The 16,424-nt window shown below is 37.0% G+C and overlaps 1 protein-coding gene across 8 annotated transcripts in view; it reads left to right on the top strand.

Moving 5' to 3' along the window:
* The window catches only part of odr4 (odr-4 GPCR localization factor homolog), a 117,496-nt gene that overhangs the window by 83,687 nt on the left and 17,385 nt on the right, over positions 1-16,424 (top strand). For 6 of the 8 annotated variants that reach the window (XM_069938233.1, XM_069938226.1, XM_069938228.1 and 3 more), the window contains 2 exons: positions 894-1,082; positions 4,083-4,109. In XM_069938233.1, the coding sequence (XP_069794334.1) occupies positions 894-1,082; positions 4,083-4,109 (216 nt within the window). The remainder of the gene's footprint in view (positions 1-893; positions 1,083-4,082; positions 4,110-16,424) is intronic. The other 2 variants (XM_069938231.1, XM_069938232.1) reach the window with 2 other exon arrangements.

The raw sequence follows: 16,424 nt of genomic DNA, 5'->3' as shown, positions 1-16,424 counted from the left end.
GCTTCAGTTATGTGGTCTGAAATGTAACCTATTTAACAGATCAAATATCAAGATTAGGATAACCTTCAATTTTGCATGCTGCATGCCTGAACCTGGCAGATCCAGAATATTATCACAATCATTGTTGCTCAATAATCAACTATGCTGGCTCATTAACACGCCTTGAAAAGTAGGTCTGCACTTGAGGGTGATGATTTTTACTCAGCACCCGATGAACTGCAAAGTATTAATATGGTAGCTGGGGTTGTCATGGCTTGAATATGAAGCTTACAGTGCTATGCCATAACTTGCACCCTTCCGATTGAAAGTCTCCAACAATACAGTGTTGCACGGATGAGAGTCCCAAACCCGTCTACTTCCAAACTTCTCCAATAGTGAGTAAACTAAAGTGAGGGTTCTGTCTCCTTGTAGATAATCCTCAATCTCCAGCAGTTATCAGACAAATGAAATCTCCGCATCCTTAAGTATTGTAGACATTAAATAGTCCTTTTGCAATGAATGTCTCTTTAGGTTATGGAATTACTGACATTTAAGGTCAGTTGAACTAAGCAGAGAGATGGTTCAGCACAGACTAGAGGGGCTAAAGAGTGGCCGGTTTCTGTGCCATAAATTGTTCTATGCCAGACAGGCTGCTGGCAGCTATGAACCAAATTAAATAATTTTCTTTGTGCCAAAGATCCTGTCATTTTTGAGGAGCCTTGGTACTTCATCTGGCAGTATTTCCTTTCTTTGGCAGTGTAGTCTCCGTCTGGAAAATATGTCTTAAGTTTGTGGAATGTGTTGTGATTCCATGGCCTAACGCAAGAGGCAAAATATATAGCATTAAAGCATCTCTGAGATGAAGGTTTTTCACAGTTAATCACAATATTAATTCTTTGTTCTGTTTTTAAAAGATGCTGGTGATTCTACACGCCACAAAGCTCCACATAGAGTGTTTGCCTCAATCTTGCCTTCCAGTGTTGCGTTTTGTGATTACGGATTTTCAGATGAGGGAAGTAAGGACCTGGAAGAACGTTTTAAGGAGTTACTGGATTATGACCTACATCCAGGGCAGGTGGAGAGGACTGAAAAAGTCGTGTTAGGTAAGTTGTACGTATATATTATGTATGTTTTTCTTCTAGATATATTATGTGAATGATAGTTCTAACAGTTACTTGTAGTTATATGGTTGCACATGACCACAATAAAAAGATGAGTTACTATCCCTGAAAGAAATTTCCATTCTAGCTTACTTATTGGTTTACTGATGTGATTGATGATAATATTTTCTGCTTAGTGAGATATTATTGAGCAGAAGAACTTGCAGTAAATATTTTGGAAATAGTTACTTAGTCTGAAGTTTAATTAGGGATAATGGATGTGAAACAAAATTGGAAATGGTTAAAGTTGATTCTATTCTTTAAATTAGATGCTTCTTATGTGAGTCATTTATGTTAGCATTCAGTGGCACTGTTTTGAAAATGCTGCTAGAGATTGGTGTAGGTCAGGTGAAAATGCAGGGTCAGTTATGAATAGCATCAAGGGAAAATCTGAGGTGATTTCCTAACACTGCATTGCTTTCACAATTGCGTGGATATGTTCAAACATACAATTTGATGCTAAGTAGAAATAATTGTCTTAAAGTCCCAGTAGAAAGTTAGTGATCAGTTTCTTGTGCTTGTTATAAGGTACCCAAACAACAGTGTATATCTTCAGTTATATGTGCTGTGCAGAACCCAGAGTGTTGAACTCCTTGGGTACAGGATATTTGGGAAGTTACTTGACCAAGCTACCATCATGAATATCGCTTTGAAAGATTGATGTTATCATTCCCAATCTGGCAGCAGCCTATGCTGTACTCACTATTTGAAAATACGATTAAAAAATCTGTCAGACTAAATCAGCTTGTTTAAATTACTGCTACATGTTGATAATTTAAAATATACATCTTCATTTCATGTATGCGGAGGAAATACCCAATTAGTTGGTTTTCTTGTAAATCAGTTCTAATTGTACTACTTTTGATTTTTGGGTGAATTTTACCTGTCATTAACCAGATCAACATTTCCACCTATGCCATTGTTGATGATTTTGCTGATCTTTTGGTTTTGAAAAACACATTTACTAATAACATGGCACTTCAACCCACAAAGATTGTCTTCTTTTGGTCCTTGCTTCAAATTTTGCTTGAAAGGAGTGTAAATTGTGGTATTAAAATTGCAACAGAAATTAATATTGTTAATCCTTTATCTGATGCACACAGTATCTTCCATCTTCTCTGGGGGGAAAAAAATACAGTAAAACCTCTGTTATCCAATGACAATGTTTCTCAAGCAAAATTTCTTCTTTCTTTCTTTGGCTTGGCTTCGCGGATGAAGATTTATGGAGGGGGTAAATGTCCACGTCAGCTGCAGGCTTGTTTGTGGCTGACAAGTCCGATGCGGGACAGGCAGACACGGTTTTCAGTAATCCCTATGCCATAGGTGCTCTGTGATTAGTAAGGGATTACACTTAAAGTGGTATGTGAGTGGAGGGAAAAAAGATTGAGAACCACTGCTCTAGACCCAATTATTACTGAAATATTTTGCTTGAGAAACATTGTCATTGGATAACAGAGGTTTTACTGTATTTTTTTCCCCCAGAGAAGATGAAAGATACTGTGTGCATCAGATAAAGGATTAACAATATTAATTTCTGTTGCAATTTTAATACCACAATTTACACTCTTTTCAAGCAAAATTTGAACCAACACCCAACCCCAACCAACAAATTTTCCCCTGCAACCGCTGCAACCGTGTCTGCTTGTCCCGCATCGGACTTGTCAGCCACAATCGAGCCTGCAGCTGACGTGGACTTTTACCCCCTCCGTAAATCTTCGTCCGCGAAGCCAAGCCAAAGAAAGAAGATGTGAGTGGAAAGAAAAAGTTTGAAAACCACTGGTCTCTATTAAAATAAATTGGGTACAGATCAATTGTGTGAAGACGAGGCTTTTTAAAGAAATGAGGAGTATTATTCTTATTATTGTAACCTGTGATAAACTGTCTGGGCCAGCTGCTTACATCAGTAGATCAAAGTTCTTGAATTCTTGCAAGCCATATTTCATGAATTTATTCATATCTGCTGCATTTTCAGATCAGTATATGATATTGGTGAATGTAATGGGATCTGCTAATGTAAAAAAAAATCCCTGTTCTCCATTTTAATTCATTATTGGACACAACTCAGAATACCAAAATATCCATGTCAATAAAGAATTTTAGCATTGTTTTACCTTCTGGTTTTAGTTGTCATTTAAAAAAATAAATTTTTAATCTAGCTTGTAATATGTGATTAAAATCTAATGATAAAATGGTGGATTTTTAAGATTAATGTTTGGTACATAAGGGATTAACAACAAAATACTGATGTCTTACTTGGTGAGCATCAGAAAATAACTCTGGGGGAATGGCATGAGCTTTAAAGCCTTAATTGTTTTTCATTTCCATTATCCTTTATCAGAATTATGTTTCAGCTGTTTTTTTCAGATTTATTGTCAAAATACATACATGAAATTACATACAACCCTGAGATTTTTCTGCAGGTGTCGCAGAATTTCCACATATTGGTAGTGCAAAAAAATTATACACAGCATATACATGTAAACAAATAAAAAAACTGTAAATTGATAATTAATATAAACAAACTGTGCAATACAGAGAACATTTTAAAAATCAATAAAGTGCACAAGTAAGAGTCCTTAAATGAGTCCCTGATTGAGTTTGTTGTTGAAGAATCTGGTAGTGGAGGGGTAGCAGTTGTTCCTGAACCTGATGGTGCAAGTTTTGTGGCATCCATACCTCTTGTAGGACTTTGAGCTTTTTATATATTTTAAATACATAAATAGAATTATTCACCAGAACTTCTGAAAATAAAATAGTTGATAAGGGTTTGCACTCTAAATTAGGTAAGGAAATTTAGGCTGGATGGGGACTCTGAGATCATCCTGTTTTACACCATCGTTGAAGTAATTATATATTTTTTTGTTTTAGTGTTTAGTTGTTTTTTTCCACTTTCCACATGTCTAATATTTGTTTCATTTTTGTACTAAAATGCAAAAATTCCAGAAGAAATGGGGATCAATACTGGCCCAGGTAAGATTACAATGAATGTAATTTAACAAATGAACATGTCTAGTTAGGTAGTTAGAAAGTATAAGGAATTGGATAGATATGTTTATTATTTCTTCATATTAGATTTTTGATGGAAAATAGAGTGAAATTTTTGATTTTATGATTAAGGGTGTATATTGAACATTTCTGTTTTCCTGCAGTTTGGTTATTTTCATTGTTGAGGTTTGGCCTAAATGCAATTTAAAAAGTATTTCCATGTTATCACATTTACAGCATATTATCACTTGATGTAACATTGTTTTGATAGGTTATGTTGGAAAAGGTCATCATTTGAAACAATATTTTATTGTGAGCCATTCTGCAACATGCTTCACCTTTTTATATTGTACTCTACTGATGTCAATTGAGGCATTGTACAAAATGGGAAGATAGCACTCCTCAGGAGAAAAGAGAGAAGTAACATAACTGGTCAATGGATCTTTAGATTTGCATTATCTTTATGAAAAGCAGTCTGTTTCTTAGTCAGGTCCCATGTTTTACTTTTTTGTTGATTCAGCATTGCTCCCTATTCCTTCCTGAATCTAATGGTTAGCTGAGCCAGGAATAGCAATCTGCAGAGTAGCAAAGATGATTGATAAGAAGGAAATAAAACAGAAGTGACAGAAAAACTTCATTTGTTTTGGAACCCAAAAAGATTCAGATTTTTGTTGAAAGCTAATGCGCAAAATTGAAAGAAGATATTCAGGTTAGTGACTTGCAGTTAATCGAATCATCAATAAATTCCATTAGAAAAGAGAGAAAATTTTGGAATAATGAAACTTTTAATTGATATTATGCCTTTTTAGATAAGTAATTTGATACTCCACCTTGTAGATTACTTGTGTGTTAATGTTGCCCACCTCTTTCCCCTAATTAACTGGGTTCATTGAGAATCTGAACCTTTCTCAAACCTCCTGTATCAGAATGATAAACACAGGAAAAGGTGACAGCAGTGAGAGGAAAGTGCAGTTCTGTGAAAAGTCCAGTAAACATGTACAGTGAGGCTGAAAGGGTAAGTTTGATTCAGTAATTATTTCATCCCTTGTGAAATTCTTCAGATTTCGAATATTAAAATGTAAATATACAGCATGGTAACAGGTCTTTTTGGCCCACGAGATCATGCCACCCAATTTACACCTCATCAACCTACACCCCGGTACATTTTGAAGGGTGGGAGGAAACCGGAGCCCCTGGCGAAAACCCATGCAGACACGGGGAGAACATACAAACTCCTTACACACAGTGTGGGATTCGAACCCCGGTCCAGTCCTGATCACTGGGGCTGTAAAGGCGTTGTGCTGAATACTACGCCAACTGTGCTGATCTTCTGAGATTCCCAATCTGTACAATCCAAAATGTGTAGCCTGGCAATTCTTTGAGACTAAAAAGGATTCCTTTTAATCTGCTGTAGGAACACTATCCTGCAAGACGATTTCTAGTTTTCCTGTGAACAAGGTTTAACATATGAAAACAATTCTGCATACTAGTTCCTTTTGTTCTGCAAATTTTCTAAATTTTGAGAATTCATATTAATTATGCAAAAACTGTTCATCAGAGCCCTGCAGCAAAGGAGCTCAAATATTTTTGAAAAAGTTAGACCTTCAAAGTTAAAGACTTGGCATTTATACTTTAACAATTTCAAATCCATCCTCTGTCTTCTTATCCTAACTAGAATTATCAAACTGTCACACAGTCTTCAGAAATGTTTAATATGACATTTTATTCCATTTTCCAATGTATAATTTTAAAATGTTTGCAGGCACATTTATCTTTTGGTGAACTTTCTCAAATATAAAAATCACTTCATTTCTGAAGAGTAACTCACTAATTTGGTTGTTGAAAAGTCTTCTCATTTACTGCTTTCCCCCTTCTCCCCATCCCCCCACATATTAAAGCTTTGGAGCTTTTCACCCCATGGTCAGAACAACATTATTGTGAGTTTCAGAACTGATTCTCAATGCCTGGGATGGAGTGCAGCATTGTTGTAATGACTTGCATTCTGCCTTGCACTTGCAAGAATACATCAATTTGATTAAAATATGAGGTTTTTTTGTTGGTATTTGCCTATTTTTCTGAGAATAGTCCATTTTCTCCAATTTATCAATTTCTGCTCACAATATTTGATGTTGAAGACACCTTGGTGAAAATTGATCAGAATTTTTTTAAATAGATTTGTGTTGGAGACAGACTCTCAACAGACAATTTCTATAAGTCCACCAACTCCCACAGCTTCTTCGACTACACCTCTTCCCACTCTGTCCCCTGTAAGGATTCCATTCCATTCTCTCAATTCCTCTATCTCCATCACATTTGTTCCCAGGATGAGGACTTTCACCAGAGCTGCTGTCCTTCTTCAAACAACGTGGCTTTCCCTCTACCACCTTCAACTCTGCCTCGGCTACTTATCGTCTATTACCTGCATATCTGTCCTGGCCCCCTCCTTCCCCAGGCACAACAAGGACAGGATTCCCCTTGTCCTCACCTACCATCCCACCAGCCTTTGCATCCAACACTTTCTCCTCCACCATTTCTGCAACCTACTACGTGATCCCACCACTAGACACATATTCCCCTTTCCGCCTTCTGCAGGGACTGCTCCCTCCATGACTCTGTTGTCTACTCCTCCCTCCCCACCAATCGTCCCCTTGGGACTTACCCCTGTGACCGCAGAAGATACTCCACATGCACTCACACCTCCTCTCTCAGCACCATTTGAAGCCCCAAACTGTCCTTCCAAATGAAGCAACATTTCACATGTGAATCTAGAGGGGTAATCTACTGCATCTGGTACTCCTGCTATGTTCTCCTCTAAATCGGAGAAACTGGTCGAAGTCTGGGAGATTGCTTTTTTGAGCACCTCAGCTCTGTCTGTAGCAATAGCGTGGATCTCCCAGTGGTCACCCATTTCAATTCTCAATCCCATTCCCTTGCCGACATGTCTGTCAAAGTTCTTATGCACTGCCAGACTGAGATCACCCGTAAATTGGTGGAACAACACCTCGTCTTCCAACTGGGCACCCTCCAATGTGATGGCATTAATATCAACTTCTCTGGCTTTTATTAAACCCTTCCCTCACCCCCTTCTTCCCCTGTAGTCTCTCCTTTCCCTGTCTCCTTTTGCACATACATGATCAATTTGTGAAAGTCAGCCCATGCTTTAATAAAACAAACAGCAGAACACAACAGAACCAATTAACTGTACAACAGTTTGTTTATTCATCCTTGATAATGCTAACAGGAGAGTGGGGTTCAAAGAAAGATTTCAGTAACTCATTCCCTGGACTGAGATCCACTCAAAGCATACAGAGTATCCATCCCATTTTTATACTTTTGGGCAGAGGTCTGTGTGAGACCCTACAAATTTCACATAGGTGGCAGTTCTTGTTTTTACAGCAGTATGTTCCCTTGTGGTGTCTGCAGACATGCTGGCAAAAACAGGATGACCTTACTACTTTATCTATTTGGTCTTACTACATTCTTTGTGATGTTAGTTACCATCTCACTACTGCACAGGGAAGGTCATGTTAGAAGACAGTCAGATTGGTTTTGTATAAGAAATCCAATACAATGAAAACAAGGGAACAAAATTGAAAATACAACATCACATATATTATATGCAATGGGTGAAATAAAAAAAAGCACACCAAAAGTATATAAAAATCCCAACCTAACCTATTCTAAGAAAAAAAACTAAAACTGCAGCTGAGCAACTTATCCTGAGGTTACTTATATTTTATAGTTTTTGGTTCCTACGGAGAATAAATAAACAGGTAAGACTATATCTCATCTGGAAGAGTAACTACATCTAATCACATTAGGAATATTTACATCATATGAAAATAAGACATAAAAAGTCATCATGTATCTTCAAATTTCACCAATGAATCAAATACATGATATCTATTTTTTTTCTAAGCTTAGACAAGACCTAATATGAGAAAACCATTGAAACACTGTTGGAGGTCCAGAGTTTTCCATTTGAATAGGATGGCTCTTCTAGCCAACAATGTAGTGAAGGCCACAACCCATTGAACTGGTACAGAAAAGCTCCCTATGTCTGGGTCATTGACCCCGAAAAGAGCAGTTATTGGATTGGATACGACGTAGCTCCAGCTGGAGTATAGTGGAAAAGATACTTAAAAATTTCCAACAGTTTTCTAAGGATGAGCAAGACCAAAACATATGTGTCAATGTCACAATTTCAGATTTGCATAAGACATAAATAAGTTTAATATTAGAAAAAAATACTAGCCAATTTATCTTTGGACATGTGAACACGATGCACCATTTTGAATTGGATTAATAAATGTCAGGCACATTAGAAGATATATATACCAGTTTAAAAATCTTGTTCCACAGATCCTCAGATAAGGGTCTTGCAAGTTTTATTTCCCAAGCTTTTTAAATCTTATCATGAAGTACTGGACATAATTTTAATAATCTATCATATAAATTCCAATTAATCCTTTCTGAGAAGGATTCAATTGAAAAATGTTATCAACTAAATCTGATTAATATACAAATGGAAAGACCAGTAATTTGAGAAATTTCTAATTATAAATACTAAAAAAATAAGTATTTGCTAAGTCTTATTTACATGCCAGCTGTTCAAAAGACATTAAACAACCTTAAATAAATTTGCAAGAGAAACAATACCTTTGATTTTCCGTATAGAGAAGGATTGATGGTTGTAAAAAGTAGTTATGAGAGATAGCACTAGATAAGACAAAGTTTTTTAAATTCAAAATTTCCTAAATTAGAACCAGATTTGCAATATATGTTTGAGTATTGGATTAGATATATTCTTGTAAATCATGGAAAAGATAAATGGAAGAGAGGCACCCAATACAGAGGCCACTGAATACTACTGTATTCAGATCTCATTTCTAATGAGATGATCCAATTTATTAGAATATGGTTCATTTTCCAGCCCACTCCCTGTTCATAACCAGTACTATATATGACCTGCAATTGGCAAACACCAGCAAAACATTTAGTTTGAGTTTCAAGCTTGGTTTATCATGTCTTGCAGCTATGCTATGGAAAGAAAACAATCCCTCTAACAAACTCTTGTATTGTCTCATTTTTAAAAAAAATCTTTCAATCTTCTCTTGCTGCTGAAGTTAATAGTAAGGAAGGAAGCAAATAAAATAAAACCATTCAAGCTCTCTCAGTTTTGTTAGGTAGATAACACTGAAAAGATCTGATTTAACATTTGCTAATGACTTCAAACTCGAGCAACTTTGAAAAATACCACTGATCAGTTTTTTTTTATTCATTTTGGGGATCTCAGCATCGCTGGAAAGTCTGACCTTGAATTGCTGCATTTCTCTGAGTGAAGGAAATCCCATTGTGCTAAAAGGAAGGGAGTTTCAAAATTAAGTACCACAATAAATTATAATTTTATATTTGATCAATTATTTCCACATAGAACTCTTGCTCCTCATTCCCAATTATTTGAGGTGGATCAACAATAACAAGACGGTACTTATAGCTGTGTACTCTAGGCAATTCTATAAAATCAATCAGTATACACTTAAATGGTCCCGTAGGCAATTGTGTCCTATTCGTAGGGCACTTAATTGCTTTACCAGGATTTTTTATCTGACAGATAATACAATTCTGTGCCTTTCTTAGTGCCTCTTTTCTCAAATTAGGGTGCCACCACTTCTTTTGTAGTGCCACTCCTACCATTTCCTTCTGCATGTATATAATTAGGCAGTGCAGGTAAAAATGCATAGGTACACAAATTTGTCCAGCAGGGGTGGTCCATAATTGAGTTTTTAAAGCATAATTAAATGAGCAGGGGCATCCCCCTGAAATTTTGCTACATCCCTCATATCAAGCAATACCATTCCATTTACTACCAATTAATCACTGTCTGAATAAACAGGGAGGGCAGCATTTATAGCAGCAGACTTTTCAGTTGCATCTGTGTAAGCATTCCCAAGGGATTCAGGGCCCTGGAGCCTGATGTAGGCATTGCATTCTATAATTACGGGGTGGCTAGGCTGGGTGATAGTATATCAGCAGATTGGTAGCAAAAGTGCCATTTTTACTAGGTGCCCCCCGAGGATGCCAAAAATTCCCAATGCTGCCATCAGGTTCCAAAATTGTGTGCTACACCGAAGGCATACTGAGAGTCAGTATAAATATTAAGTGACGTTCCTGTTCCCTTTATGCAGGCTCTAGTAAGGGCAAACAATTCAGATGGCTGTGCAGACAGTAGATGGTGGAAGGAAGCTGCCTCTGTTACTTCATCTGTATTTTGGACAATGGCATAATCTTTATCATCACCAAAGACTGACCCAACTACAAACCAATTCATAGCTCCATCAATGGGGCTGTCTTTTCAATCTTGTCATGCAGAAGTCAAAAAATGATTATACTGTAAACAATCATGCTCTGTTTCCTCAAATTCATCTGCTGTTGGTGTTAAAAAGGCTGCTGGGTTGGCAGTACAGTTATGGAAAGTCAGATACGAGTTCGGTAAGAGAAAGAGCTCATTGGGGCTCAGACATGCTTGTATCTTTGGAATAGCATGTCTGATCTGTTTCTGGGCACCACCACTTCTTCCCAGAAAAGCTGACCCGCATCTTCTGGTGGCACTGATTCATAATCAAAATTAATTTTCTCTGCCTGCTTGCGAGCATATTTCAGTACTACACTTCCTTGCTCTCTTAAGCCTAATTGCTGCATGGTAAAATATTGTGTCCTTGTCATTGTACTGTAAACAGTTGTTCACAATCAAATTAAAATCTTTTTGAAATTGATCAATATTGATAGCTTTCAAGCTGTTTCTTCAGTGCACAATTTTTTCCTTTAATTCTCTTCGTTCTGCATTCTGCTCTTAAGCCTAATTGCTGCATGGTAAAATATTGTGTCCTTGTCATTGTACTGTAAACAGTTGTTCACAATCAAATTAAAATCTTTTTGAAATTGATCAATATTGATAGCTTTCAAGCTGTTTCTTCAGTGCACAATTTTTTCCTTTAATTCTCTTCGTTCTGCATTCTGCTATATGTTAGTAACTGAGACTGCAAGAGGGACTATAAACGCCAAAGGAATGGAACACCATTTCTTGACTGTCATTTTAATGTCCAATAGCTATGAAGCCACTGCATGAATTGGCTTTTATGTTGAATTGTCTTCCTGTGATCTTACTTAATCTGCCAATTTAATTCTACAAAGCTCTAGTGAAGCAGATCTCTGTTTCAGACACGTTGCAACATATTAGGCAGCATGTTAGCGTATCGGTGCTCTTTAGAAGCCTTCTCTTTGTCAGCTAAGGAATGCTCCACTGGTGCTTTCGGGCTCTTTCCAAGAATCAACCCTGCCTGTTGAAATGCAGCTGTTCATGAAAGAGGATACTCAATCCATTACGAGTGAAGGACTCTAAAGGGCAGGTTTCAAATTGCTGCTAATGGTACATTTAGCTCGAGATTTTTTTAACCCCCTTCTTCCTCATACCTTCCACAATACTGTTACACAAACAAAAGCGCTCAAGGTAGTGGTAAAACAATAAATGAAAAAGACAGGTCCAGAAATTTATATGTGACTATTATATAATAAAAGGGAAATTTGGAGAGGAGGAGGTAAAACAATTTCTCCAGAGTGAATCCCATGAACCATTGAACCATTGTCAATAGTAGAACAAATTGAATTGGGGGAAAAAAAAGTTTGAGAGAGAGAAACTTAGAGATGCCAAAAGGCAAAGGAAATTTGAGGCCAACGAAACTGAAAAACTTAAGGAGGACGCCGAGAGACAAAGGCAGTTTGAGTTAACTAAACTTCAATTAGAGAGTGAAAGGGAGGAGTGAAGAAGGTCCACCTTCTGGTACTAGTGAGAGGATTATAACCAGTAGGGAGGTGGTTAGCTCTTCCGTTTGATGAGGCAGGGATTGACAAGCACTTTCAGCATTTTGAAAAAGTAGCTGAAAGTTTAAAATGGCCAAAAGACCATTGGTCCCTCCTGTTACAGAGTATGATAAAAGGGAAAACCCATCAGGCTTACTCTGCTTTTACAACCAGTCAAGCGGCTCATCATGAGACCATAAAGGAAGCCATGCTCAAGGCTTATGAATGGGTTCCAGAAGCCTATAAACAAAAATTTATGAATATGAGGAAATCAGGGAACCAGTCTTATACAGATTTTGCCAATGATAAAGCCATGTGCTTTGACCAGTGGTGCACACCAGGAAATATAAATAGGGAGTATGATAGAGTAGGTGTTAGTCAAGGAAATTAAAAGATGTGTTTTGGATGACATAACTTATTTGGATGAAAGGAGAATGGAAACTTGGCAGGAATCTGCTAAATTGGTGAATCAGTATGCTTTAACCCACAAGGTTAAATTTGTGCCAAGTAAAACCACATAGAGGGGTAATGTAGAATATCCGCGAAAGATAGAAAATAGACCAGTAAGTAGTACTAAGGGTAGAGAAGAGGGAAGCAACAAAAGAAAAAGTTTTCGGGTCCCCTTTGCCACTACAGGTACTCCCTGACTTGCGCCCTATGTGATTTACATCTATCGGCACACAAGGTCGATTTTTTTTAAAATATAAAATGTACGCAGTTTATGTTGTATTTGACAAACTATAACAGAGATGCAGGACATGTGTTAAGAGCCCAAAGGATCCCAAAACCCAGCAGCAATAGATATTCACCACAACAAATGGTTATTTAAACAAAAGTTGTTTTTAATTAACTTTAAACATGAAAATAGAATCAAACTTTAACTTATCTTTATTTACTTAACTATCCCAAATTAACTCCCTTCTAATTCTAAGCGCATGTGTATGATGTGTGTGTAAATTTAAGAAAAGTTCTTTGGTTCACAGTTCAATCTCACTTCCCCTTCTTCCAAGTTCTCTGGTTGCAGGCAATTCTTATACTGTTCACAGAATTTAACATGTATAAAGTTCACCAGACTTTAGTGCTCGAAAGGTAAATGTTTACTGCTCAGGAAGGTTCTTATAGGGTTTGCAGAGAGAGTTTTGTTGTTCCACGATTTCCACAACTGAGGTACCACCATTAGTCATCTCAATATCTCGCTGATGAAACTTGCCCCATCAGGGTTCTCCAGATGATAACCTTTCAGGCTACCACAGAGTTCCTTTCTGTACCCCTTTATTCTAAGAGAAACATCAGACAGATAGCACTTCCAACCATCCGCCACTCTGAAGCTTTCTCTCTCTCTCTCTCTCTCTCTCTCTCTCTCTCTCTCTCTTCCCCCCCCCCACCTCAACTCCCAACTGCTAGGAAGCCCATGTGACTTTCTCACTTGCAAAACACCCCATCTTCTTCAGCAAATCACAGGAGTTCTTGGTCAAGCTGTTGTCTTAGGTAAACAAAACCCAGGAATCCAAGACAATGGTCTATTCATTTCCTGATGTCACTTTAATTAGCACTTACTTGTCAAATGTGCATAGCATTCTCCATTGTTTCTATAAATTTCACTGAATATGAATTCTTCAGTATTTCAATTAAGATCTGTTTTAAAATGTGTGTAACCTACTCTAATCTTACCAAATTCTCCCAATACTTATCCATTACATATGGAAGAGCCAAAATGTGCGTACTTGATTTGTTAGTTGGCATCCTGGGGTCGTAGGCTGGTTGTGGCCAATTTGATTCTTGAGTGGTTGCATGAGTCTCAATTGGTGCAAGTGCGTTGGGTTTGCATATTGGAGTTCAGTTGGTGCATGTATGTTTGGATTGCGTATTGGAGTTTGGTTAGTGTGTTAATTAAATACTGTCAGGGCATTTAACTCTCATGCATGCGCCAACTGAACTCCAATACGTGAATCCACCGCGCATGCGCACAGGAGTCAAAACAGCTGCACCCAGCCTACGGACCCTGGGATTCCAACTAAAAGGTAAGAATGGACCAGAATGTGAAAAGATTCGCCAAGGTTGAGCGACAAATTCAGGAAGCTTTAAGTTGATTTGATTTAAAAATTTGCTTTAAGACTTCAGAACTCTGCAAAATTCTGACTTGCATCCATTTTAAGATACAACCGATCCCTTAGTCGCAATTACAGTTGTAAGTCAGGGAGTACGTGCATTGTAAGAAATCTGGTCATGTGATAGCAAATTGTTCCATGTTGAGGAAAAAGAGAGAAAAGGAGACAGCGCCAGATGCAAAAAGACAAAAAAAATTGAAACCAAAAGGGTTCCAGTCCTGCTGATAACATTAGGAAGGAGTTGAAATATTTTGTGTCAGAGGGTTTGGTTTAGTTGAAGGAAGAGTCACCAGAAGTGACAATAAAAATCCTTCTAGATACTTAAGGTTCCGAGGGAGAAAATTGTGAAAATATTTATAATGGAACTAGGTAAAAGTAGTAAAAGTTGTATTTTTTTTTGCTAAACCATCTTGTATTTATTGTTAAAATGTCTGTCAGAAGTGATGTTAAAGCACAATTTGAATATGTTAAGGGTGAAATGAAAAAATATAAAAGAAGAAATAGCAAAATATACCAAAGCTGTTGATAAAGTTAAAATTCAAGTTCAGAAAATTGAAGATGATATTCAAGACTATTGTTATGAAGTAGAACAATACAAAGATACAGTTAATAAAATGGAAGATTCTGTTATGGCATGGGATATGCAAAGGAAAGAACTTTTACAAAAGATTGATGTACAGCAAAATCATGATCACAGGAATAATGTGAAGATTGTTGGGTTGGTTGAAGATTTTGAAGGCTCTAAACCGGTACAATTTTTTCAAAAGTGGATTCCAGAAGTTCTGTGACCTGAGAACTTTCCAAATGGATTTGAATTGGATAGAGCTAATAGAAGTCATTCCCGTGACAAGCGCCACACTTAGTTTTGATTAGATGTTTACATTTATCAAAATAAAGAAATTATATTAAGAATGGCTGTACAAAATGCCTGAAAATATCAAGGTCCATTAACAGTGGCAAATAATAAGGTATTTTTCTATGTAGATTTAAGCATTTCAATAATGAAAAGAAAAAAGGAGTTTAATCCTGCAAAATTAGTTCTCTGGAAAAAGAAGGTAATAAATGTTCTTTTTAATATCCAGCTACACTTAGTGTTTTCTGGAGAAAATCAGTCATTGTTCTTTGCAATTGAAGAAGCAGCTTTGGAATTTGCAAATTCTCTTTCAAATATTAAACCGGATCAACAAATAGATGTGCAGAGTTCAGCTATCCAGCAAGTTTTGGCAGACCGATCTGAGATGATGCAAGTTGCAGAACTGGTTTTGAAGCAGTAAGAATTGGTTGATTGAGGATTAGCACATGAATAAAGATCTTTTTTTTTAATTTTTTATTTTTCACACCATAAATCACATTAGCCATGATATACACTATTTCTTTTTCACACATATACAGTGACTTTTTCTCCCCCCCCCTCCTCCCAAGCCACTCCCCCACCCCCCCCACCCCTCATCCATTTTAGGTATACAATCTAGGTTGCATTAAGCCAGTCAGACAATGTTGTCATTCAACAAAAATACACCAGAAATTCTACTGAGTCCATTCTTTTCTTTCCTTCTCCTTCCATCAACTTAGGTAATGTTTGTCCCCGGTAGGTTTTCGCTATTGTATTTAATGTAAGGCTCCCATACTTGTTCGAATATTTCAATATTATTTCTTAACCTATATGTTATTTTTTTCTAATGGAATCCATTTATTCATTTAAATTTAGTAGTTTCTTCCTTTTAATTTGGTTATGTATTCCATTAATATTTAAAGTCATATAGTTCAGCGTAGCCCTTTTATATTTTGTTTATCTTCTCTTTCCGTTTTTCCATCATTACCTTTCCTCCTTTTCCATTTCTGTTTTCTTATTTTCAACTCTTTATAAGACAACATTCCTACAACATCCAACATTTTCCTTATTCTCCTATTTCTATCTTATTTATCCCCAATCTCCCCTTCCCCTCCTGAGTTGTCCTTTATCCCTTGTCGGACAACCACATCTCCCCTCTCCATTTGGATTTGCGAATCCACTCGCAAGCGTCAACTGATTTTGCAGTGACCGCTATTTCCCCCCACCCCGCCCCCCCCAGAAAAGATTTCACTTTTCATATGTCACAAAGGTCACTCTTTTAATTCCCTCCTTATTCTCTCTATTCCATTACCTTCCCTTATTAATTCTTGTCTATACTATCTATATTTTCCTCTAAGTACAGATACATTCACGTATGCACATTGTCTCTATTCACTCTTATACCTCTTTACCCGCATACATATCAATCGTGATCATTTTTACTCTCATTACCCGTCTTCATCCCTCAGTCTATTTTTGTCTTTACCCACATACATATCA

Source organism: Narcine bancroftii, chromosome 5 (genome assembly GCF_036971445.1).
Source record: "Narcine bancroftii isolate sNarBan1 chromosome 5, sNarBan1.hap1, whole genome shotgun sequence".
In the NCBI taxonomy this organism is placed as follows: Eukaryota; Metazoa; Chordata; class Chondrichthyes; order Torpediniformes; family Narcinidae; genus Narcine; species Narcine bancroftii.
Note: the sequence above shows the minus strand (reverse complement) of the source record. Positions and strands in the feature narration are given on the sequence as shown.